Source organism: Neophocaena asiaeorientalis, unplaced genomic scaffold (assembly GCF_003031525.2).
Source record: "Neophocaena asiaeorientalis asiaeorientalis breed wild unplaced genomic scaffold, Neophocaena_asiaeorientalis_V1.1 scaffold182, whole genome shotgun sequence".
NCBI classification, from domain to species: Eukaryota; Metazoa; Chordata; class Mammalia; order Artiodactyla; family Phocoenidae; genus Neophocaena; species Neophocaena asiaeorientalis.
In genome coordinates, this window is record NW_020174648.1 from 1,449,408 (window position 1) to 1,473,532 (window position 24,125).

Genomic DNA, 24,125 nt, shown 5'->3' on the forward strand with positions numbered 1-24,125 from the left:
CTTTTTTTTTTTTTTTCTAAACATCTTTATTGGGGTATAATTGCTTTACAATGGTGTGTTAGTTTCTGCTTTATAACAAAGTGAATCAGTTATACATATACATATGTTCCCATATGTCTTCCCTCTTGCGTCTCCCTCCCTCCCACTCCCCCTATCCTACCCCTCCAGGCTGTCACAAAGCACCGAGCTAATATCCCTGTGCCTTGCGGCTGCTTCCCCCTAGCTATCTACCTTACTACGTTTGTTAGTGTGTATATGTCCATGACTCTCACTTGCCCTGTCAAAGCTCACCCTTCCCCCTCCCCATATCCTCAAGTCCGTTCTCCAGTAGGTCGGCGTCTTTATTCCTGTCTTACCCCTAGGTTCTTCATGACATTTTTCCTTAAATTCCATATATATGTGTTAGCATACGGTATTTGTCTTTTTCTTTCTGACTTACTTCACTCTGAATGACAGACTCTAGGTCTATCCACCTCATTACAAATAGCTCAATTTCATTTCTTTTTAAGGCTGAGTAATATTCCATTGTATATATGTGCCACATCTTCTTTATCCATTCATCCGATGATGGGCGCTTAGGTTGTTTCCATCTCCGGGCTATTGCAAATAGAGCTGCAATGAACATTTTGGTACATGACTCTTTTTGAATTATGGTTTTCTCAGGGTATATGCCCAGTAGTGGGATTGCTGGGTCATATGGTAATTCTATTTGTAGTTTTTTAAGGAACCTCCATACTGTTCTCCATACACTGCATAATTCTTGAAGACTGTCCAGAGCTATGGGATAGTAAAACACATCGAAGTCAAATAATGGCGTTTCTTTTTTTGTGATCAAGGCTATATTGCTGCAACTTTGGTCTTGGTGACTGTTGAAGAATTTGTAATTCATCTGTGGGAGATGCTCTGATGGCACTGGAGCAGTAGGATTTAAAGAGCTATGTTATTCCAGTACCCTTCACTTATGAATTCATTACATTACATTAATTACATTTTAAAAAACTATCTTCCCTTCTCCTACCTCATTTTCTTCCTTCAGATCTTGTAGCTCGGAGATGGAACACTTTGGATCGTCTTCACAGCTCTTCTCTTGGGTTTTCAAAGAACTGAATTCAGAATCCTTTAACAGCTGCTTTGAGGTGATTGACTTAAGGTGACTGAAAGCCTTTTCATCATTAATATCTCGCTAGTAGATAGGAAAAAGAAATTATTTTATTTTCTATACTATTTCTAAAATCTACTTACCTATAAATTCTGAGGGGAATTTTTTGCTATGGTTCATGCATATGCCATATTATTTTCTAACTTTATGCATGACCCTAGGTCTTCCCATCCTACTAAACTAGTTCAGGCCGAAAAACATTTATGGAGTACAGATTACGTAATGTGTACATGGTAGCTCTGTGGATATAAAGATGAATGCAACAGGTCTCAGCTCTAAAGGAACTCAAAATATAGCAATGAAGACACACAATCAGATAATCACAGCACAACCTTCAGTGTAGAGCCAACACAGAGATATGACCAAAATATCACTGGGGAAGGAGGATGTCTGAGAATATGCAATAAAGGAGATAACACAAATTGTTAGGATGCCTAAAAGAAGAGTAGGAATTACAGGGATCTTGGTGTATAGAGGTAGGTGTATGTGTGTGTATCTGTGTGTGTAGCATATGAGAGTCTTGATATGTTAAAATATAGGCTGGGATGGGATAGAGGAGCTTTGGACCTTAACTTTTTTGCAGAAAAGATGGCCTTATTTCATTTTCAGGACTGAACTATGATTATTTAAAGACATCAAACAGTGATGATAAGATATTCTAAAAACTTTTAAGGTTGAATTCAACTCACTATTTAAGAATCAGGAAATATAACTGTTCTAATCAAGTAATAACAACTAGCAAAAATTCAGGTTTCAGAAAGCCAAACAAGCCCAATTAATTTTAACTAATTTTATTTTATTATTATTTTTTAATAAATTTATTTATTTATTTTTGGCTGCATTGGGTCTTCGCTGCTGTGCATGGGCTTTCTCTAGTTGTGGCGAGTGGGGGCTACCGTTCGTAGCAGTGTGTGGGCTCCTCATTGCGGTGGCTTCTCTTGTGGAGCACGAGCTCCAGGCACACGGGCTTCAGTAGTTGTTGCACACGGACTCAGTAGTTGTGGTTCGTGGGCTCTAGAGTGCAGGCTCAGTAGTTGTGGCACATGGGCTTAGTTGCTCTGTGGCATGTGGGATCTTCCCGGACCAGGGCTCAAACCCGTGTCCCCTGCATTGGCAGTTGGATTCCTAACCACTGTGCCACCAGGGAAGTCCACTAATTTTAAACTAAAATGAAATCTAAAATGTTGACATCATTTTAAACATGCAGCAGTAAACATTCATACATATTTTGCAGAGTAGGTTAATCTCTAGGTAGTCAAATGGCCTTTTAAAAATTTTTTTTATTGAAATATAGTTGATTTACAATGTTGTGCTAGTTTCAGGTGTACAGCAAAGTAGCCTTTCCTTTTTATCTTTTCTAATAGTAAAAGTCCACTAAAAAAATAACATCATCCCTATAATTTAAAAAGTCAGATATAGAAAACATACTTACACAAAATAATATTTTCATATTTTATTCAAAGAAAAAAGCTTTGCTGTGTCCAAAAAAATAAATTTTGGGCTCTCAAAGTGAACCAAATCTATATTCTTAGCCCAGTATTTGTTGCCATGAGGAATATGAGACTCAGAGGACATGTCTATTTATCTGCTCATTTGTTGAAATGAGCTCATTTGTTGAAAAATCATTTAACTTATTACTTACTAATGTGCTTCACTTTACTTATATCTAAAATAGGGATCTTAAAGTTGTGAAGATTAAATTAACTAGTACATGCAAGTACTTAGAACAGTGCCTGCCATGCAGTATGAGTTCAATAAGTGTCGGTTATTGTTTTTTTATTATTGGTACTGTGGGATGGAATAATACATAATATTATTATTACTGTGGGTAGGAGTTGCCACAAGGTTTACAGAGAAAGTAAGAAATGAGAATACTTCAAGAAGAATCTAAGGAGTGTAGAGGGAAGAACAGCATTTGGGTCAGTGTAGGTGAGGTCACAACTGCAGCAAGGCAGCAGTGGAATTCAGTGTATGAGAGCAATCATACAGGAAAAGCATGGCTGAAGTAAAGGTTTAAACCAGCAAATGATGAGAGACAAGATAACTGTTAAGATTACTGCATAGTTTCCAAACTCTCCTAGGTTAGGAATGCCTCAGTTTCGTCATCAGTAAAATAAGGTTAATTATAGTCACTACATCACAGGGATTTTATAAGTATTAAATAATATATTTAAAGTGCCTTTTATAGTGTTTGGCATATAGTAAGTACTCATTAAGTATTAACAATAATAAAAAGAATACGATGATGTTTGCAAAAACCTCTTACCATGGTATATAATTCTCTGTCTTTTGACTGTGGATTTATCTCTCGATCTTCATTAAAATAGTGCTGCTGGGAAGGAAAACCCAGTTCTGTCAGGACAATGTCCTCTGGTCCTGCACTGGATTTAGTGTATAAAGTTAAAGGGTTGAGGTCTCTGAAACCCTAGGATTAAAAAAATACGAAGGAAATTTAGTTTCTCAGAGAAAAAGTGAAAAAGTTAGCACTTCATAATTTTCAAATGTTGTGGAAATGTATTATCTTCTAAAATTTAATAGTCAGATTTTTTCTGTAGTGATAGTTTTTGCTAGCCACAAAAATTATCAACATCAATATTAATGAAAATGTAGACACTGCTATCAATAATTACAAAATAAGAGACTGTTGCTCTTCTCTAAGTAAACTTCGGAAAATTAAATAATTGGGGGTAAGACAGAATCCTCAATCAATTATTTAAAATAAAAGTATATTCTAAAGGACAATAAGCCAAATGTAGTTTTTTGTGATCATGTGAAAATTAAGAAAGTGCTCTGCATTAAGAAGGCAGGAATCTCACAGATATTGCTAAAGAATAAATCAAATAACCTTCAGCATTAAATTCTCTTATACCTTAAACTGTTGAGATTAAATACAATACATTACAAAATACAACCAGACTGCTCCACCTTAGAAGGGACATTTTCTTGGCATACAATAGCATGGCCCTCTGTTCTCAAGACATGATGGAAATAGATGTCTTCATGTGAGGATGTATCACACAGAAAAATGTTAAGGATTCCATCTACATATTCATCCACTACCCCCACTAATGGCTTCAAACCACACAACTTCTGGAACTGCAAAATAGCTCCAGATGTCCAATGTTCCTGAAACACAAACAAGATATGAGATACAGATGCAAACATGAATTATAAAAAACATATACAAAAATGAATTCCTAATGAACTAGAGATTTTAGTGGGAAAAACCAAAGCATGAAAATACTAAAATAACACATTTGAGGATATTTATGATTTGGGGATGAGAAAAGTCAGAATAAAGGAAATATGATGAAAATCGGATTATGGGAAATTAATGTGATGAAAAACTTTCATGTTTGGAAATGTTTGAGTTAGATTACTGGACCAACCCTCCTACAGAAACTAAATATTCTAGATAAAATGTTTTTTAAATATGTCCCCAAAGCATCAAAGAACTGACAAAAGTGTAACAAATTATCAGGCCAAAATTAAAGGGATAGTGGGAACTATTTTTGCCTTCAGCGTATGTGCTAATCCAGGCAAATCTTCACTTCGGTTTTGATGGTCTCACAGGTCAAAGAGGACAGAAATCAAAGCCAGTAACTACCCAGAGTAGGGAGTGGAGAGGAGGACTTTCCTTTATTAAGCTGAGTCCCTAGGGGTTCATGCTCAGGATAAGGAGGAAAAGAAATAAACTAGCCTTCACATGGATTTGCAGCTCAATTTTCACATCACCTGGGTGATACACAAATCCTCAGGTTGTTCATTTAAATTAACATGGCTCCAGACTGGTTGTACTGCTAGATACCTGGCAGAAGCGAATGTAAATCTCTCTGGAGGTAGGCAATCTCAATCTGTATTCAACCATTTTTACAAAAATTTTTAAAAGTCAATGAGCAGTACACAGACAAAGATAAAAAGCATATAAAGAGACAATGAATCACAAGGAAGAACAAAGAGAAACAACATAACTAATACAAAAACCTCAAAAACTTTAGATATTTGAATTTCCAGATGAATTATAAAAGAACTAACATACTATGCTTAAAATAAAAACAAAAAAAACAAAATTAATTTGAAAGCTTCTGTAGAGACCTGCAATCTATTAAAAATTGATCTAGCAGAATTAAAGAACCAAGAGAATTTTTAGAAAGTAATAATATAATAACCAAAAGTAAAAACTTAATAGGTTTATTCAATAGCAGATTAGGTAGAATTAAAGAGTGTATCAGTAAAGTGGAAGGTGATTTGGAAAAGTTACCCAGAATGCAACACAGAAGACAGAAATATGTAACATACAGAAGAGAGGTTAAAAGATATGGAAGGTAAATTGAGAAGGTTTAACATATTTTAATTATCATTCTAGAAAAAGAAAGGCAGAAACAGAGAGAGAGAGGGAATATAAATATGAATATGGGGAAATGACAATAATTGAAGAGATAATGGCTGGGAATTAGCCATATTTAATGAAAAGTAACAATGCACAGATAAAAAGTCCAATGAACCACAAAGTAGGATAAATAAGAATAAATCCACACGTAAACATATTAAAACTGAAGAACACGGTTTTCAGACTTCAGAAACATGTTAGAGTGGAAAAACTACCTTTGTCTCCCCCTTTCAATCTACATCCAATGAAACATCCACAACTCAACAAAGGTGTCTCCGCTCAACACAATAGGGCACTGGAGAATTCCACACATCTGCACACCCAAAGCTGGGTGTACTGGAATGCACAGTGGGGGCGAGGGAACCTCAGAGCCCGTGCCTGCAATCCTGGCCCTTCAACTGAGGCAGCGGAGCCCACAGCTTCAGAGAACCCAGTAGCAGCAGGGAAGGTGGTGCACACACTGTGGCCACCTGACCACTCCCGGCACCCATGACCACAGGCAAGTGGGGAGCAGTGGCAGTGGGGCCCGCGACCCTGTCCCTCCAGCACCTGAGGCGCCCATGACCCCTCCTCCCATCCCCCTTCCCCCACAGAAGATCCTGTGCCTCAAGGGATCCCAGACACAAGGAAAGAGCCAACCATCCTGGTGATGACAGTGGCTCTGGCAGAAGCATGGCAGCAACGACGCTGGTGGCACAAAAAGCAACAAAGAAGGCATAGAGCCACACCTATTACAGGGTGGGTGGAGGCTGAAAAGTGCTAACTCTCAAATATGACCAGAGGCAGCTCTAGGAAGAGAAACCGAAAACTTGTGTGATGGTGCCACCTACCGGAGGGAATTTAACTCCTAACCTGTCATTTAATACTAAATGCACTGGCTCAAGAACACTTCATCAAACAACATGAAGGGCCACAGTGACATGGTACCACAAAAAGACAATGACAATTCTCCAGAAACCAAAGTTATAGAATGTTCCAATTTAACTGATAGAGAATGCAAAATAGCTGTGTGAAGAAATTCAATGAGCTAAAAGAAAACTCAGAAAGGCAGTTTAATGAGCCCAGGAATAAAATGAATGAACAGAAGGAATACTTTACTGAAGAGACTGAAACTTTAAAAAAGCACCAAACAGAAATCTGAAGCTGAAGAACTCAATAAATGAGATGAAGAATACATTAGTCTGGGACTAGAGCAGACCATATGGAAGAGAAAATTAGTGAGCTTGAAGATAGAAATCTAGAAATGAAGAGGAAAGGGAAGGAAAGATATTTAAAATGAGGAAATCCTACAAGAGCTCTCCAACTCTTTAAGGACAGGCAACATTAGGATAATGAGTATCCCATAAGGAGAACAGAGGGAAAAGACAGCAGAGAGATTATTTAAAGAAATAATACAAACCTGGGGAAGCAACTGGATATACAAGCCCATGAAGCTAAGAGAATATCTAATTACCCCTATGCAAAAAGACCTCCTCCAAGACATAATATTAAAATTGTCAAAAGTCAATGACCAAGAATTTTTTTTTTTTAATGACAAAGAATTTTAAAGGCAGCCAGGGAAAAAAGGATGGTGACCTACAAAGAAGCCCCTATTAGGTTATCAGTAGATTCTCAGCAGAAACGCTACAGGCCAGGAGGGAGTGGAATGACATTCTCAAAATACTAAAAGATAAAAACTGTCAGCCACGAATACCCTATTTCAGCAAAGTTATCATTCAGATATGAAGGAGAAACAAAGACTTTCCCAGACCAACAAAAGCTGAAGGAGTTCATCAACACTAGACCTGCCTTACAAAACATGTTGAAAGGAGCTCTTCAACCAGAAAAAAAAAAAAATGGCAAAAATACAAAAAACTTTGAGCAAAGTAATAAAAAGACAGAACTGGAAAACTGCAACTCTCTATCAGAATAGATTTTTAAACACTTTATTAATAAATAGTATAAAACCTAAAGGGAGAAAAAAAATAAAGCAGAAAAACAAATATAGCTCTCTTAGTTTGATAACAACTCACAACATAAAAAGGGGAAATTTAAGAGAACAAAAACAAATTTCATAGGGGAAGAGGAAAAGGACGGCACTTGTATAGGTAAATGAATATAAGATGCTATCAGCAGAAAATGGACTATTTTCATTGAGATGTCTCATACAAACTTCAGGGTAAACACAGAACATAAAAATAGAGCAGAGACACAAAAACCAGCCAAAGAGGAAGCTAAGAAAAATATCTTAGAAAACCACCAAACCAAAATGGCAGACAGGAACACAAGGAAAAAGAAACAATGGGGGGAAAAAAAAGAAACAATGGGAGATTTAAAGCAACCAGAAAACAAAAGCTAAGAAGCCAACATCCAACTATCAATAATTGCCCTAAATGTAAATACACTAAATTCACCAATCAAAAGACACAGAGTGGCTGGATGGATTACAAAGCAAGACCCAATTAAATGTTCCCTCCAGGAGACTCATCTCAGCTCTAAATACAAACATAGGCTCAAAGTGAAGGGATGGAAGATGATTCTCCAAGAAAACAGCAGCCAAAAGAAAGTAGATATAGCCATACCCATATCAGGCAAAATAAACTTCAAGTCAGAAAAGGTAACAAGAGACAAAAATGGACAGTATAATAAAGGGGAAAACACATCAAGGAGACGTAACAGCGATTAATATATTTGCACCTAATATAGGAGCACCAAAATATATAAAACAATTATTGACAGACCTAAAGAGAGAAATTGGCAGCAACATGTAATAGTAGAGGACTTTAATAACACCCCGCTTACATCTATAGATAGATCATCCAGACAGAAAGTCAACAAGGAAACACTGGCCTTAAATGAAACAACAGACAAGATGAATTTGATAGATTTGTACAGAACATTCATTCCACCCAAATGCAGTAGACTCTACATTCTTCTCAAGTGCACATGAAACTTTCTCAAGGATAAACCATATGTTGGGATGCAAAACAAGTCTCACTAAATTTAAGAAGATTGAAATCATATCAAGTATCTTCTCTGATCACAATGGAATGAAATTAGAAATCAACTACAAGAAGAAAACTAGAAAAGTCACAAATACATGGAAACTGAGCAACATGCTACTGAACAACTATTGGGTCAATGAAGGAATCAAAGAAGAAATAAAAAATTACCTGAAGACAAATGAAAATGAAAATACAACATACCAAAATCTATGGGATGCAGCAAAAACATTACAAAGAGGGAAGTTTATAGCAATATAGACCTACCCTTAAGAAACAAGAAAAATCTCAAACAATCTAACCTTACAGCTAAAGAAACTAAAAACAGAAAAACAAAGGGGAAAGTTAGTAGAATGAAGGAAATAATAAAGATCAGAGCAGAAATACATAAAATAGAGAGTAAAAGGACAGTAGAAAAGATCAATGAACTAAGTGCTCGTTGTTCAAAAACATGAACAAAATTTGACAAACCGTTAGCTAGACTCACTAAGAAAAAAGAGAGAAGGTCCTGATAAATAAAATCAAACAAAAGGCAGAAATAACAACAGATATCACATAAATACAAGATTGTAAAAGAATATTATGAACAGCTATATACCAACAAATTAGACAGTCTAGAAGAAATGAACAAATTCTTAGAATCATACAAACTTCCAAGACTGAATCAGGAAGAAATAGAGAATCCGAATAGACTGATCACTAGCACAGAGACTGAAACAGTAATCAAAAGCTCCCAAAAAAACAAAAGTCCAGGACCAGAAAGCTCCACAGGTAAATTCTACCAGTCATAGAAGATTTAATACCTATCCTTTTCAAACTATTCTATAAAACTGATGAGAAGGGAACATTTCCTAACTCATTTTAAGAGGCCAACATCACCCTGATACCAAAAGCAGACAAAGACAACACAAAAAAAGAAAATTCAGGCCACTATCTCTAATGAACATAGATGCAAAATCCTCAACAAAATATTAGCAAACTGAATTCAACAGTACATCAAAAAGATCATACTCCATGATTAAGTGGGATTTATTCCACACAAGAATGGTTCAATATTCACAAATCAATCAATGTGATACACCACATTAACAAAATGAAGGATAAAAGCCATATGATCATCTCACGGGATGCAGGAAAGGCATTTGACAAGATTCAAAGCCCATTTATGATAAAAACTCTCAATAAAGAGGATACAGAAGGGACATATCCTCAACATAGTAAGGGCCACATATAACAAACCCCCAGCTAACATCACACTCAAAGGAAAAAAACTGAAAGCTATTCCCCTAAGATCAGGAACAAGACCAGGATGCCCGTTCTCGCCACTTTTATTCAACACAGTATTGGAAGTCCTAGCCAGAGCAATCAGGCAAGAAAAAGAAATAAAAGGCATCCAAATTGGAAAGGAGTAAAACTGTCACTATTTGCAGATGACATGATTTTATATATAGAAAACCCTGAAGACTCCATCAAAAAACTCTTAGAAATAATAAATGAGTAAAGTAACAGGATACAAAATCAATATATAAAAATTTGTTGCATTTCTATATGCTAACAATGACCTAGCAGAAAGAGAAATTAAGAAAACAACTGCAACAAAATAAAACATTTAGGAATAAATTTAACCAAAGAGGTGCAAGATCTGTATATTGAAAACTATAGGGACTTCCCTGGTGCTGCAGTGGTTAAGAATCCACCTGCCAATGTAGGGGACACAGGTTTGATCCTGGTCCAGGAAGATCCCACATGCCGCGGAGTGGCTGGGCCCATGGGCCATGGCCGCTGAGCCTGCGCGTCTGGAGCCTGTGCTCTGCAACGGGAGAGGCCACAACAGCGAGAGGCTCACGTACCACAAAAAAAAAAAAGAAAGAAAGAAAAAGGGCAGAGGAACAGAATAGACATTTTTCCAAAGAAGACATACGTATGGTCAACAGGTACATGAAAAGATGCTCAACATCACTAATTACTATGGAAATGCAAAACAAAACCATAATAAGAAAGCACCTCACACCTGTCAGAACAGCTATTATCAAAAAGGCAAGAAATAAGTGGTGGCAAGGATGTGGAGAAAAAGGGAAACCTGTTGGTGGGAATGTAAATTGGTACCTCCACTATGGAAAACAGTATGGAGAGTCCTCAAAAAATTAAGATTAGAACTATCATATAATCTAGCTATCCCACTTCTGGGTATTTATTCAAAGAATATGAAAACACTGATCTGAAAAGATATCTCAACCCCCATGTTCTTTGGCATTATTTACAATAGCCAAGATATGGAAACAACTGAAGTGCCCATCAACAGACGAATGGTAAAGAAGATGTGGTATATATGTACATAATGGAATACTGCTCAGCTTTAAAAGAATATATAAATGTCTTGCTATTTGCAACAACATGGATGGAACTTGAGCATTTTATGCTAAGTAAAATAAGTCAGATAGAGAAAGAGAAGTACCACATGATGCCACTGATGTGGAGTATTAAAAAACATGAATAAACAAACAAACAAAAATAAAATAATGTACAAACCAAACCAAACAAAAACAAATACATATATATGGAGAACAGAGTAGTGATTACCAGAGGGGAAGGGGAAGGGGGAGGGCAAAATGGGTAAAGGGGGTCAGGCCAACTATGGTTACAGATGGAAAATAAATTTTTGGTAGTGAACACGTGGTAGGGTATCCAGAAGTAGAAATATAATGTACACATGAAACTTATATAATGTTATAAATCAACATTACCTCAATTACAAATAAATAATTTTGTTTCCTGAAGAGTAAATTTACAAGTTTCAATTTCATTAGCAGATAGTTTTAATGCCATCCTGAAATTGTTAAAAGCATAGTATCCTTTGAAAAAATATCCTAGGGCTTCTCTGGTGGCACAGTGGTTAAGAATGTGCCTGTCAATGCAGGGAACACGGGTTCAAGCCCTGGTCCTTTAAGATCCCACATGCCGCGGAGCAACTAAGCCTGTGTGCCACAGCTACTGATCCTGCGCTTGAGAGCCCGTGAGCCACAACTACTGAGGTTGCGTGCCACAGCTATTGAAGCCCGCGCGCCTAGAGCCTGTGCTCTGTAACAAGAGAAGCCACCGCGATGAGAAGCCTGTGCACCGCAACAAAGAGTAGCCCCTGCTCGCCACAGCTAGAGAAAGCCCGTGCACAGCAACAAAGACCCAAAGCAGCCAAAAATAAATAAATAAATATATAAATTTATAAAAAAGAAAGAAAGAAGAAATATCCTGGATTATTGAGGTCTTTCTTCTATACAGATAGCAAATACCTATAAAATAAAAATCTATCCTGCTTTTTAAAAAAGCTGACGAACACAAGTAACAAATACAAAATTTTAAAAACAGCTACAGACAAAAAGGATATTGCCTTCAAAGGAACATCTATTAGATGGACAGCTGGCTTAAATATGATAAGGGAAACCAGAAGCCAGTGTAATGATACCTTTCATGTGCTAAAGATAGTAACTACCAACCTAGAATTCTATACCTACTGAACATATCTTTCAAGAATAAGCACAAAATGATATTTTCAGGTGAACATAACTGAGTTTGCCATCAATAAACCCTTACAAAATGAAATCCTAAAAGATACAGTTCAAATAGAAAGAAAATGTTCCCAGAGGGTTTGAGCAGCAAGACTGAAGAGCTAAGAGACTGAGAAATACGTGACTAAATCTAAATGGATTTATTATTATTATATGCAGTTATTTTCTTGAGGGGTTAAAAACAATAACGTTAATTACAAAACAAAAATAGATCAGAAGAGGACGTTAAAGAAATTCGTGTTCTAATGTCCTTGTATTGCTACACACATATGCTGTACTTCCTAGAGTAATCACTGAAATAACATAGTGGAATGATTAAAAAACCTCTTCAGGGGCTTCCCTGGTGGCGCAGTGGTTGAGAGTCCGCCTGCCGATGCAGGGGACACGGGTTCGTGCCCTGGTCCGGGAAGATCCACATGCCGCGGAGTGGCTGGGCCCGTGAGCCATGGCCACTGAGCCTGCACATCCTGAGCCTGTAAAATAAGGCGTACAAGGTGAGAAAAATAATAGGTAAGCCAGTGACTTTTCACTAGGGCCACTGGGTTCTCTCCAGTGCTTGCAAAGTTTAGTTGTCATCTAAGGATTTGGGCGGATTTTATATCCGTACAATGATTTTGGAACGCACCCATTCTATGGCTCCCTCCCTTTAAGTATTACACCCTAACTTCTAGCTGTTTTGCTATTCCCAAACAATGTCCTCTAATCCTGCAAGCCAGCAAGGCTGTAGACTGGGGAGTGACCTCAGGAAAGAAGCTGAAAAATTCCTGACTCACCTATTGTGGTTTGACTTCCAAGGGTAGACTTCTACTTTTCTGCCTGCTTTAGATTTTGTATATGAGAGTATTAGCTCACCAAACCAGAAAAAAGATATAGAAATAAAGACATGAATGAGATACATTCAGTTAAAAAAATTTATTGAGCACCTACCATGCACCAAACATTGATCTAGGCACTGGAGATACAGTGGTAAATATGACAGACAATATCCCTGATCTCAGGAATTACAATGTTGTATGTGAACAAACAATTAAAATAATACCAGATAGTGTTATAAAGATAAAACAAGGGACTTCCCTGGTGGTCTAGTGGTTAAGAATCTGTCTTGCAATGCAGGGGATGCCAGTTCGATCCCTGGTTGGGGAACTAAGATCCCACATGCCATGGGGCAGAAAGCCCGTGCACCATAACTACTGAGTCCATGTGCTCTGGAGTCCGTGAGCCAAAACTAGAGAGCCCATGTGCCACGACTACTGAGCCCGCACACTCTGGAGCCCATGCACTACAACTAGAGAGCCCGCATACTGCAACTAATGAGCCTGCACACTCTGGAGCCCGCACGCCACAACTAGAGAGAAGCCCACACACTGCAACAAAGAGCCCGCGTGCCTCAACTAAAGATCGCGCATGCCACAACTAAGACCCGATGCAGCCAATAAAGAAAGAAAGAAAGAAAGAAAGAAAGAGAAAGAAAGAAAGAAAGAAATATTAATGGTACAGATGAACCTATTTGCAGAAGCAGACATAGAGAATGCACAGGTGGACACAGTGGGCGAAAGAGAGGGTGGGATGAATTGGGATATTAATTTTGACATAAATACACTGTGTAAAATAGATAGCTAGTGGGAACCTGCTGTATAACACAGGGAGCTCAGCCCGGTGCTCTGTGATGGCCTAGGTGGGTGGGATGGGTGGAGGAGGGAGGTCCACGAGGGAGGGAATGTGTGTATTCTTATGGCTGATTCACTTCACTGTGCGACAGAAACTAGCACAACACTGTAAAGCAATTATTCTCCAATTAAAATAAATAAATAAACATTTATTTTTTTAAAAAAAGATAAAACAAAATGATGATGAATGACTGAAGAGGAAGAGTGCACTTTAAATTGACTGGTCAAGGAGGTTCTTCTTGGGGGAATAACATTTGGGCTTAAATTTGAACGACAAGAAGGAGCCAACCATGAGAATTCTTTGAATAAGCTATTTCAGTGACCAGCATGGGCAAAAGCCCTAAGGCCAGAAGCAGTTTAGGAAGGAAATTGCAAAGAAAACGAAAAATGGAAGCCACCTGGCTGATATGAGAGTAACGGACATTGGCTATGAGTGGGTCACAAATTTAGCCCTGACCTCCCTGATGGAAGTACTAAAAAGAAACCTAGTCACGGCTAAAATGCACCCTAGAAAACAATGCTGAGTAGTGACTCGCACAAAAACCATACTTTGCATAATTATTTATAATACTCAAAAATCAGAAGTGGACTGAATTAGTCTAACAATAAAGGGACAGTTAAACAGGCTACAATGCACGTTTAGCTAATAGATTACTTATGTACCTATTAAAATTGAGAACTATAACATGTAAATGTATTTATGCTATAATGTTGAGTGGAAAAATGGAATATAAAATAATGATTACTATTTTATATAAGCCTAAAAACCCTACAAAACCCTCATCCCCAACATCCAATAAACTAAACTGAAAGAAACTCATATCAAATTTCTAAATTGAATGCATTTGAATGGTGGCATTACAGATGTTTTTTCTTCTTTTCTCTTTATTGTGTTTTTCAGATTAAAAAAAAGTAAGGAATAATCCACGTATATGTTAGCAACTGATAAGTTATTTAGGTTAAACAGACAAATATGGTGTAATAAATGTGTATGGCATGTATAATTAAGAGTTCTGAGGGAAAAAACATAAAATTAGGTGCATAACTATAGCTACATAAACCAATGTATCTATATGGATGAAAACACCTCCTGCTCCATCCCACTGCAATCATCTCCCACCACAAGAGAATTCTTTAAAAAACATATATCTGATTGTGGCAGTTCCCTTTAGTTGCTCCCCAGTCTGGACATTGCGTCCAGACTCCTGCACATGCCTATGGGTCTCCACCTTAGTTTACTGTCTACTTCTCTGACATCATTTGCCATGCACCAATTCCAGCACATCCTCTATTATGTAGCCAAACACCACTTAAAATTCCTCATATTTGAGATATTTCATGCTACTCTCCCTTTGCCTGAAATGTCTTTCTTTTCTTGTCTCTCCAGTTATAGAACTGATCTTCCTTCAAAGTTTCATGCAAATGCCACCTCTAGTATGGGGCCTTCTCTGATTACCCCAAACAGAGATGAGCACTCTTCGTTTTGCATCTCTACCACACGCTGCAAAATTTTCTAGCAAATATGACACAGCACTATTATTTTTCTCTACATGCCTATCTTTCATACTGTCTACAATGATTTCTTTGAGGGCTCATTCTATGTTTTATTTTTGTATTCTGAGAACCTAGAATTGTCCTTGGCATCAAATGTTTGCTGATTAAACAGGAAACAAGCAAACATACCTCTACTGGTCTCACCCAAGCCAAAGAACAGGGGATAGCCTGAGCTGGAAGCCTGGTGTAGCAGCACCTGCAACAGATAATCAAATATACGAATATTTAATCATATTTCAAAACTGCATTTTATGGAATCTCTTATCCATTCCTTGATTTAAGCTTGTCACACCATTTCAGAGTATTTTACTCATGCATTTTAAAATTAATGTCTTACACTTTAAAGTAACCTAAGCAATACACTTGTAAAAACATAATAGTCCTTGAAAACCATGCAATTAAAATATAGGTAGGATATGTATAACTGAAAATAAATAAAATATAGGTAGGAACAGTTCAACCTTCATGCTATATAAATGCAACTCTTCGCATGACCCAAAGAATGATTTTCTTAACATAAGATTGAAATTTAGTCTCATGGTTCATTCAGATTCACGGTCATGTGAAAGAAGACGTGAGAGATTATAATCCAACTGTGATTATAATGGCCAAATGACCATTTGCCAAACCTGCACTAAGATGAAAGGGGGTGGAATGGAGGGTAGGATGGAGGGAGAGAGGCAGGAGAAAAGGAAGAGAGATCCTAAGCCCACAGAGTTTCAGCATTACAGCTCAAAACTTAAGTTGTCCTTATTCAGTTTATTAACTCACTTGAGGAACCTCAGGGAGGACTTCTGAACAGTTCCAATATTTCCAAAATCTGGATAGAACACTTCAACTTCCTGTTTCCCAAGAATTCGATGGATAATGACCCGATACCACCACTTATCCTCAGAAATCCTTACACAACAGAGATGTCCCGGTTGGATAAAATACTCTGGCATGGCATATCGATCAGAAACCAGCTGATTAGAATAACAGCGCCTGCAGAATTCCATAATACACAGAAACCCATAGGGGAAGAAAAAATTAAAGATCATTTTTATTGATGTATCAAGAGCAGCAATGTCTTAGCAAAAAGCAAAGAAAAAAACCCTCACTTTTTCTGATTTGGTAATGCTTATTATTAATACCAATTAATTTTCTTTTTCTTGTCCAAATCCCTTCTCTTTATCAACAAACTTCTTCCAATAGAAACTTACTAAGTGATTATTATGTAACATTATGCCAGGTGTTCTTGGGTGGGAGGTGAGTATATAATGTGGTAAAGTTAGAAAAAAACTTTTGGAGAGATACAAAGTAAATTATTCTTGTATGTGGCACCAATGTAAAAATCAGATATTTGTTGTACATGAATAGATCTAAAGTAACTGAAAATGTAAACATTTTACATAGTGTTTACTAACAAAGGACATGATTTTTCACTAGAGAAAAGATAATTTAGAGCAGTAGCTCTCTAAGTGTAGTTCACAAATCCCTGGGACCCTGATACCCTTTCAAAAAGTTCCTAAGATCAAAGCTATTTTAATATTTTAGTATTATTATGAAAATAGTTATCTGCCCTTTTCACTATGTTAGTATTTGCATTGATGCTGTAAAAGCAAGGGTGGGTAAAATTCCCGGTGCCTTTGCTAAATCAAGGCAGTGGCATCCAACTGTACTAGTAAACATTTATTTTTCACTGCCATGCATTCACATTAAATAAAAAAGAAAGAAAAAAGAGGCTACTTTCACTTAAGAATGTCCTTGATAGGGCTTCCCTGGTGGCGCAGTGGTTGGGAGTCCGCCTGCCGATGCAGGGGACGCGGGTTCGTGCCCTGGTCCGGGAGGATCCCACGTGCCATGGAGCGGCTGGGCCCGTGGGCCATGGCCACTGGGCCTGCACGTCCGGAGCCTGTGTGCCGCGGCAGGAGGGGCCGCAGCGGTGAGAGGCCCGCGTACCAAAAAAAAAATAAAAATAAAAAAAAAAATAAGAATGTCCTTGATAAAGCAATAAAAATTATTAAGTTTATTAAATCTCAACCACTGACTATCTTTTCAATATTCTCTGTAACAAAATGCAAGTACAAGTAAAATACTTCCCAAGTTGTTTTAATGAAAAGCACTTTTGCATTTCAGTTGTGAACTGAATTAGCTGCTTTTTGTGTGTGTGTGTGTAGATTTATTTTTACTTGGAAGATGAACTAGACACTATTTTCATGGAACACCATTTTTGCTTGAAAGGCCACTCACAAACTATGTTTATTCAGACTTGTGTATTTGCCACACATTTTCTCAAAAATGAAGCAAGCTTGCCACTTCAAGGAAAACACTGACAGTATTTATTGTCAATGATAAAATTCAAAAGCTTTCAAATGAAAATTAGGATTTTGGCAACGCTGCATCCACCACCATAAACATGACAGCTTCCTAATACTTAATACTTTTCTGATGCAATCAGTGATACTATTAATGAATGTGATTTTTTAAAGCTATATTGTGTGATGAAACATGTCAACATCTGGAAGATCTATATAACTCAGTGAACCAGTATTTTCCAAAAGACCAATACATGATGTTTTAAAATCGCAGATGGTGGTAAAACTCAGGACCAGTTCCATTGAGTCCACACTGAGAAGTTCCCTATGCTTACTTTAATGTTAAGCTACTGCTGTCTTGAAATTCTTAATACTTTTTAAACAAGGAGCCTTACATTTTAATTTTGGACTGGAGCCTGCAATGACATAGCTAGTCCTGGATCCATTCAAAGTGCAAAGGCAGAAAATGAATTTTAACATAGTAGAGTTTGAAAAGTTCAAATTCCACACTGAAACTAACTTCAAGAAACTACCACTTGTCAAGTTTCAGTATACTATCAAAGAGTATTCACAATTTTCTGAAAAGGCTATTAAAATACTCCTTTTCCCAATTACGTATCTGTCAGAGGCCAGATGTTTTCATGTACTTCCACCAAAATAAAGTATTTCAAGAAATTAAAGACAGAAGCAGATACTGAAATCCAACTTTCTTCTAGTATGCCAGATATTAGAGATCTGCAAAAATGTAAAACAGTGCACTATTCTAATTTTCATAAAAGTTATTTTTCATAAAATGTTATTTATATTCAGAAAAATGAATTTATCATTTTTAAACAATATTTTTTACAGTTTTAATTTCTATATGATAAATATTGATAAACAAAAGTTCTCTCGGGTCCTTAATTTTTAAGAGCCCTGAGACCAAAATGTTTGAGAACTGACTTAGAATGAGATACATGAAAAACACATTGAAAACAACAGATTCCTACCTCATTTCAATCATCATGTCTTCAAGTAACTCTGATGAATCCCTGCTATAGATTCGGATGTAGAATTGACTAGGAGAGATGATACACTCCACAAAGACCCCCACGAGGGTACTGGTACCTAATGGGGGTAGTTTGCATAATTTCTTGTCCCGTACAGCATCAGGTGGGATATCATGATTTGCCATTGCCAAGTTGAGCTGTGAGTTGTTAATTTCTACTTGCTACAAGTTAAAAAAAAATCAAAGAAACCACTATAAATCTTTGAGTAACATTTCAAACTCTATGACAACGTTTCTTAAAATAATTTCATGAGTCACCTTTATCAGAATCACCTGGCAAATAATAAAAATGAAAATTCTTAGGCTTTAGCCCAGACTCACTCACTAGAAGTGAGGCCCAAAATTATGCCTTTAAAAAAATTCCCTAGGTGACCCTTACCTACATTAAAATATTAAAAGTACTGTCTTACGATATTAGGTAAAGAGTGAAAAGTGTGTCACACAACTGCCCTATATAAAATTGAAAACATCGTACTTCAAATACTTAGGCTGAACTAAGAGTCTCATCCTACCCAGTTCTACCAACAAAGGCAACTTTAAAGAATGGATTAAATTTCAGGGCTTCCCTGGTGGCACAGTGGTTAAGAATTTGCCTGCCATTGCAGGGGACACGGGTTCGAGCCCTGGTCTGGGAAGATCTAACATGCCGTGGAGCAACTAAGTCCTTGTGCCACAACTAATACTCAAAACTTTTAAGTACTTTATACTTTTAAGGCTTAATACTGAACCTGCGCTCTACAGCCTGTGAGCCACAACTACTGAGCCCACGTGCCACAACTACTGAAGCCCGCGTGCCTAGAGCCTGTGCTCCGCAACAAGAAAAGCCACTGCAAGGAGAAGCCCGCGCACTGCAACGAAAAGTAGCCCCCGCTCGCCGCAACTAGAGAAAGCCCGCACGCAGTGACGAAGACCCAACACAGCCAAAAATAAATAAATTTATTTTTTTAAAAAAAAGAATGGATTAAACTTCAGACTAGTCTTCCCATCAAAAATATGGTTTCTCAAACACTCTCATTCTCAAATATATTATTTTCCTTCAGGCCTTTCTATTGTCCTCTAGAAAATATAGCAGGCTCTCCAAACAAAATGTTTTCCTTCCATGAAAGAAGCCAGGTGTAAAGGGCAGAAGGCAAGAAGAGTAAGCAATTAATTCCTTAGTAACTACAAAATAAGTAATAGGAGATGAGAATACAAAAAGGGAGAAGTGTGTGTGGAGATATAATAAAGGAGAAAAACAATAAAAGCACCCTCTAACTGAGGCGAGGTGCAGGGGCAACCTGCAGCAGTGCTGAGGCATACAGCTACAATAGAGCTCCTCAATTCTTCCCTCAAAAGTCCTGGAGGGTTGTGAAGCCTACTGAAACACATGGACAGAGAATCAGCAATGTTATCCTGAGACAACTGTTAAATCTTCGAAGACAACTGAAAAGCCTGAAATGAGACTCAAGGAAAGCTAGTTATACAAAAGGCTGAAAACCAGAATAAATGCTGCATAAGGTGACTTCAGACCAAAGCTCTGGTCTAGCCTAAGAAATCATACATCTAGAAATAAGACCTTTCTCAAACAGAATTTTTGTCTAAAGAAACATTCATTCAGTTACTTTCTATAATGCTGAATCTCCAGGACACAAAGCCATCAAACCTTACTCACCAGCTGTAAAGGCTTTACCACCAGATTAGGCTTCTTGCACATCTTCTCTTCTGGCTCTTTGTGGTTTTCTGAAGGGCAATCCTGTGTAGTCTCCTTGATAACAGTAGTAGACAGTGAATTTCTAGGGGGACTGGACACACAAGCCTTGGCTTCTATTTTCTTATCTGATTGAACTAAACATGAATTTCTGACTGATGACACAGCTCCATCTGAAATGACCAATAGAGGAGCCTATGTATATCTATTAAAATAATTTGGAAACTGTTAATAAGCACATTCTATGTGCCAGGCACTGGGCAGATAATGAAAGATGAGAGATATGAACCTGTCTTTGCAGACCTTTCAGTATGGAGAGATGTAACAGAAGTTCCAGATGGGAACAAATCTTACGTTATTTATGTTGGGGGGGGCAAGTCTGATAAGGTTTTTTTAACTTTGGTGAAAGGTTTTATTTTACAACATCCTGATTTCAATTTATTTCTTGTTCAGTTTTAGCTGTGAACATTCATTTGCTGCTTAATGTACAACGTATGTGACTACTTAATAGTCCATAATACCATGCCTTAATTTTTAGGGAATTCCCAAACCAATCACATATTTTGACCATACAATCATACAAATGTACACGTGTATGATGATTATAGGAGGCTGACACATTAAAACAGACCCCAGACAGACATAAAACCATAGTGGCTCCTAAAGAAATAAACTAGTAACTGTACAAAGATGTAGGTACAAGAATATTTACCACTGTATTTTTTATAATGATAAAAAAATGGATACTTTCTACATGTCCATTGACAGGAGACTGGTTAAGTAAACTATATAATACAGTTACATAAAATAATTATATGTAGTCAAAAAGGAAGAAATAAACTTGTATATACTGTTATAGAAAATTACCTCTATGAAGTATAAAAAGCAAGGACTTATATAATATTTATACAATACTGTTTTGTGGAAGAAAATTATACATATGATAAATAATTATAGAGAAGAGGTCCAGAAAAAAAACACTAAAACTATCACTACTAGTTACTACCTCTGCATTGCTGGAATTGTTTAAACAAGCAAATACTGCTTTTCTAATTTTTTTCTAAGCGCAGCTAGGCTCACATATACATTTTAAAAAGTCTGGAAGGCTATATAAAAATTTTAATGGCATTTTTGGTGGGAGTAAAATGTAGAGAAATATTCACTTTTAACTTTTTACTCATCTGTGTTATCTGAATTTTTTAGAATGAATGTAAGTTATTTTAATCAGAAAAATTAACAAAGATACATTTACATTTTGTAAAAAAAAAAAAACCACAGCTGTCCACTTTAGCCACTTGTAGAAACTTATAAAAATATAAGTATCATACTGTACTATAGATGGCAAGACATTACCATTATGGGAACTGAGGAAAGAGTATATGGGATCACTCTGCGTTCGTTCTTAATAACTGCAAGTGAACCTACAATAACCTCAATAAAAATTTCAAAAGAAAAAAACCACTAAGCCAAACAAAAACAAAAGTCAAGTGCCCTAAATGCAATGTGATATCCTGGAGTAGATCCAGAAACAGAAAAAGAACAAAACTGATAAAATCAGAATAGACTCTGGAGTTTAGTAAATAGCAATGTACCAATGTTAATTTCTTAGTTTTGATAAACATATCATGGTGACGTAAGATGTTAAAATTAGGGGGAAACTGGATGAAGGGCATATGAGAACTCTGTACTATCTTTGCAACTTTTCTATAAACCTAAAATTATCTCAAAAATAAAATGTTTTTTTTAAAATTACAACTGCTGAGTCTCAGTGCACACCCATTTATTCTGAACGTCCATATATTTCAAAGAACCTCCATATATTTCTAAAACGAGTTAAGAACCAGTGAACTATCTAGAGCTTCCCCCTCAGAACACATTTCAGAAAATTTATTTCTTCAGAATTATTAAAAAATCTGGACAATGAAGAAAGTAAACTTAAAAAACTCAGATTTTAATACAGTAACCTCATTGCAACATATATCACCAGAAAGGAGGTCATTATATACAAAACATTTCCAAGGCTAATGTGTGATCTGTTTGGTTGATGTGGTTACAATAATGCCTATTTACATAACCAGTGCTTTCTTTTTCCCTGTTCTTACAAAGACAATTAAAAATCAGGTTTGCATCATATTGTAATTCAACTCACCAGGTGGTAGAGGCTTCATATCAGCATCAAACACTAGCAAGTCTTGTTCTCCTTCCCTGACCTCAACATGGAGAATGTCACTAAGAGCTCCAACAAGCTCGGTCACATTTAAGAAGCCCAGTTTTTTGGGTGAAAGTTGCTCTTTAAAAATTACCTGTCACCAAAGCAAAACCAAAAACAAAAAAAAAACAAAACAAGAATATAACATATACATATGCCCATGGACAATGCTTTAATTTGGACTTAGCCAAACTAAATTTGTAAGGGTGAGTTAACTCAGGCATTACAACAAACCCTTGCTTCCATGCAAGTATAATACAAACCAAGAGACCTATAATCCCTCACCATAAACTTCTAGGCCAACTTCAAGTTCCTTTTACAGCATATGTTAAATTGAAAAGAAAATTAAGGGACATTTTTACCTCTCATTTTTCACAATGTCTGATTATAAAGCAAAAAGTCTTTTTTAAAAAAGAGGGGAACACACAAAATACAAAAATCATAATAAAACTTGATATTTCTCTATTTTCGGAGAAAGAATATTCACTACCACTTTCCACATACAATAAAATACTATTTTTAAACATTTCCTTAAAAATGTTATTATTTCACCCTGGAAATTGGGATAAGTAGGCAGGTGTCAATGTATTTCCTGTAACTGTCTGATTTTCTCGCCTTGGAAAAGAAGAAGAACTATACCAAATACAGATAGAAGAGAATATATACAAGATAGATAACAAGTATGTTTGGTTTAAACTGCACAGTGAATTGGTAAGTTAGCCCTTGTTAATAAAGACGTCCCATTAAAATGTCTGAATTCTTAAACTTTTGTCTCCATAACCAAGGTAAAGCAGTAGAGCTAAGCATAGCTCTTGCTCTCTTCCTCTTGACTAGGTGTTAGTAGGAAATAAATCCCTGCTCTGACTTAATCACCTTGGGGAAGACCAACAGGAACACAGAGGGCAAACAGTTCTAAAGGACCGACCCTTGACAAAGGGTGGGATTTCTGCAGTGCATACATCTTGTTGGTGTAATGCTCTGAGACCCAACTCAACTCTTTATTGACTTCTCCCAGGACACTTGTAAAAATGGGGCCCAGCATCAGTCAAGTCACGGTTTCAAGGGTCATTAGTATCACACCTATAGCCAATCACAGATATCCCAAGAGAAAAAGAACTGGTAGAGGACAGAAGAAGGGTGGTGGTGAGTTAGATTTGGTACTTCTACTTACTTCCTTGTACATTACACATTATGGCTTCTTTTCTTTTCATGTTCATTAGTCTCTAATGGTTTCTTTACCTTCTCGGTAAGTGCCCAGTACTATGAATGTCAGCTGAACACATGACTAGGTTGGGAAGGATTCTTTTTAATGTAAGTTATCAATGTTTTGAATAAGTGACATTCAGAAGTTTTAAACAGGTAAACAGCAAAAACTAAGTCTCCAGCCCACTCCCATCCCTCAGCTGACCAGGATACCACCTCCTTGGAGGTAACCATTACTACTAGTTTCTTGTGCAAACTATCACCAGCAGATTCTTGTGCAACTTTCCAGAAACTGTCAAAACTTGAACATGCATCATGCTTCAACATAATAGATTACACCTGTTGTATTTTTTATGAATTCATACGG

General features: G+C 36.8%; 1 protein-coding gene across 1 annotated transcript in view; it reads right to left on the reverse strand.

The window, feature by feature from the left end:
• The window catches only part of TDRD5 (tudor domain containing 5), a 96,058-nt gene that overhangs the window by 21,178 nt on the left and 50,755 nt on the right, over positions 1 to 24,125 (reverse strand). The window contains exons 7-14 of the mRNA XM_024758813.1: positions 22,496 to 22,649; positions 20,311 to 20,483; positions 18,601 to 18,821; positions 16,086 to 16,298; positions 15,444 to 15,510; positions 4,085 to 4,285; positions 3,426 to 3,584; positions 1,019 to 1,183 (exon numbers count right to left, since the gene is read on the reverse strand). Coding sequence (XP_024614581.1) covers positions 1,019 to 1,183; positions 3,426 to 3,584; positions 4,085 to 4,285; positions 15,444 to 15,510; positions 16,086 to 16,298; positions 18,601 to 18,821; positions 20,311 to 20,483; positions 22,496 to 22,649 — 1,353 coding nt within the window. The remainder of the gene's footprint in view (positions 1 to 1,018; positions 1,184 to 3,425; positions 3,585 to 4,084; positions 4,286 to 15,443; positions 15,511 to 16,085; positions 16,299 to 18,600; positions 18,822 to 20,310; positions 20,484 to 22,495; positions 22,650 to 24,125) is intronic.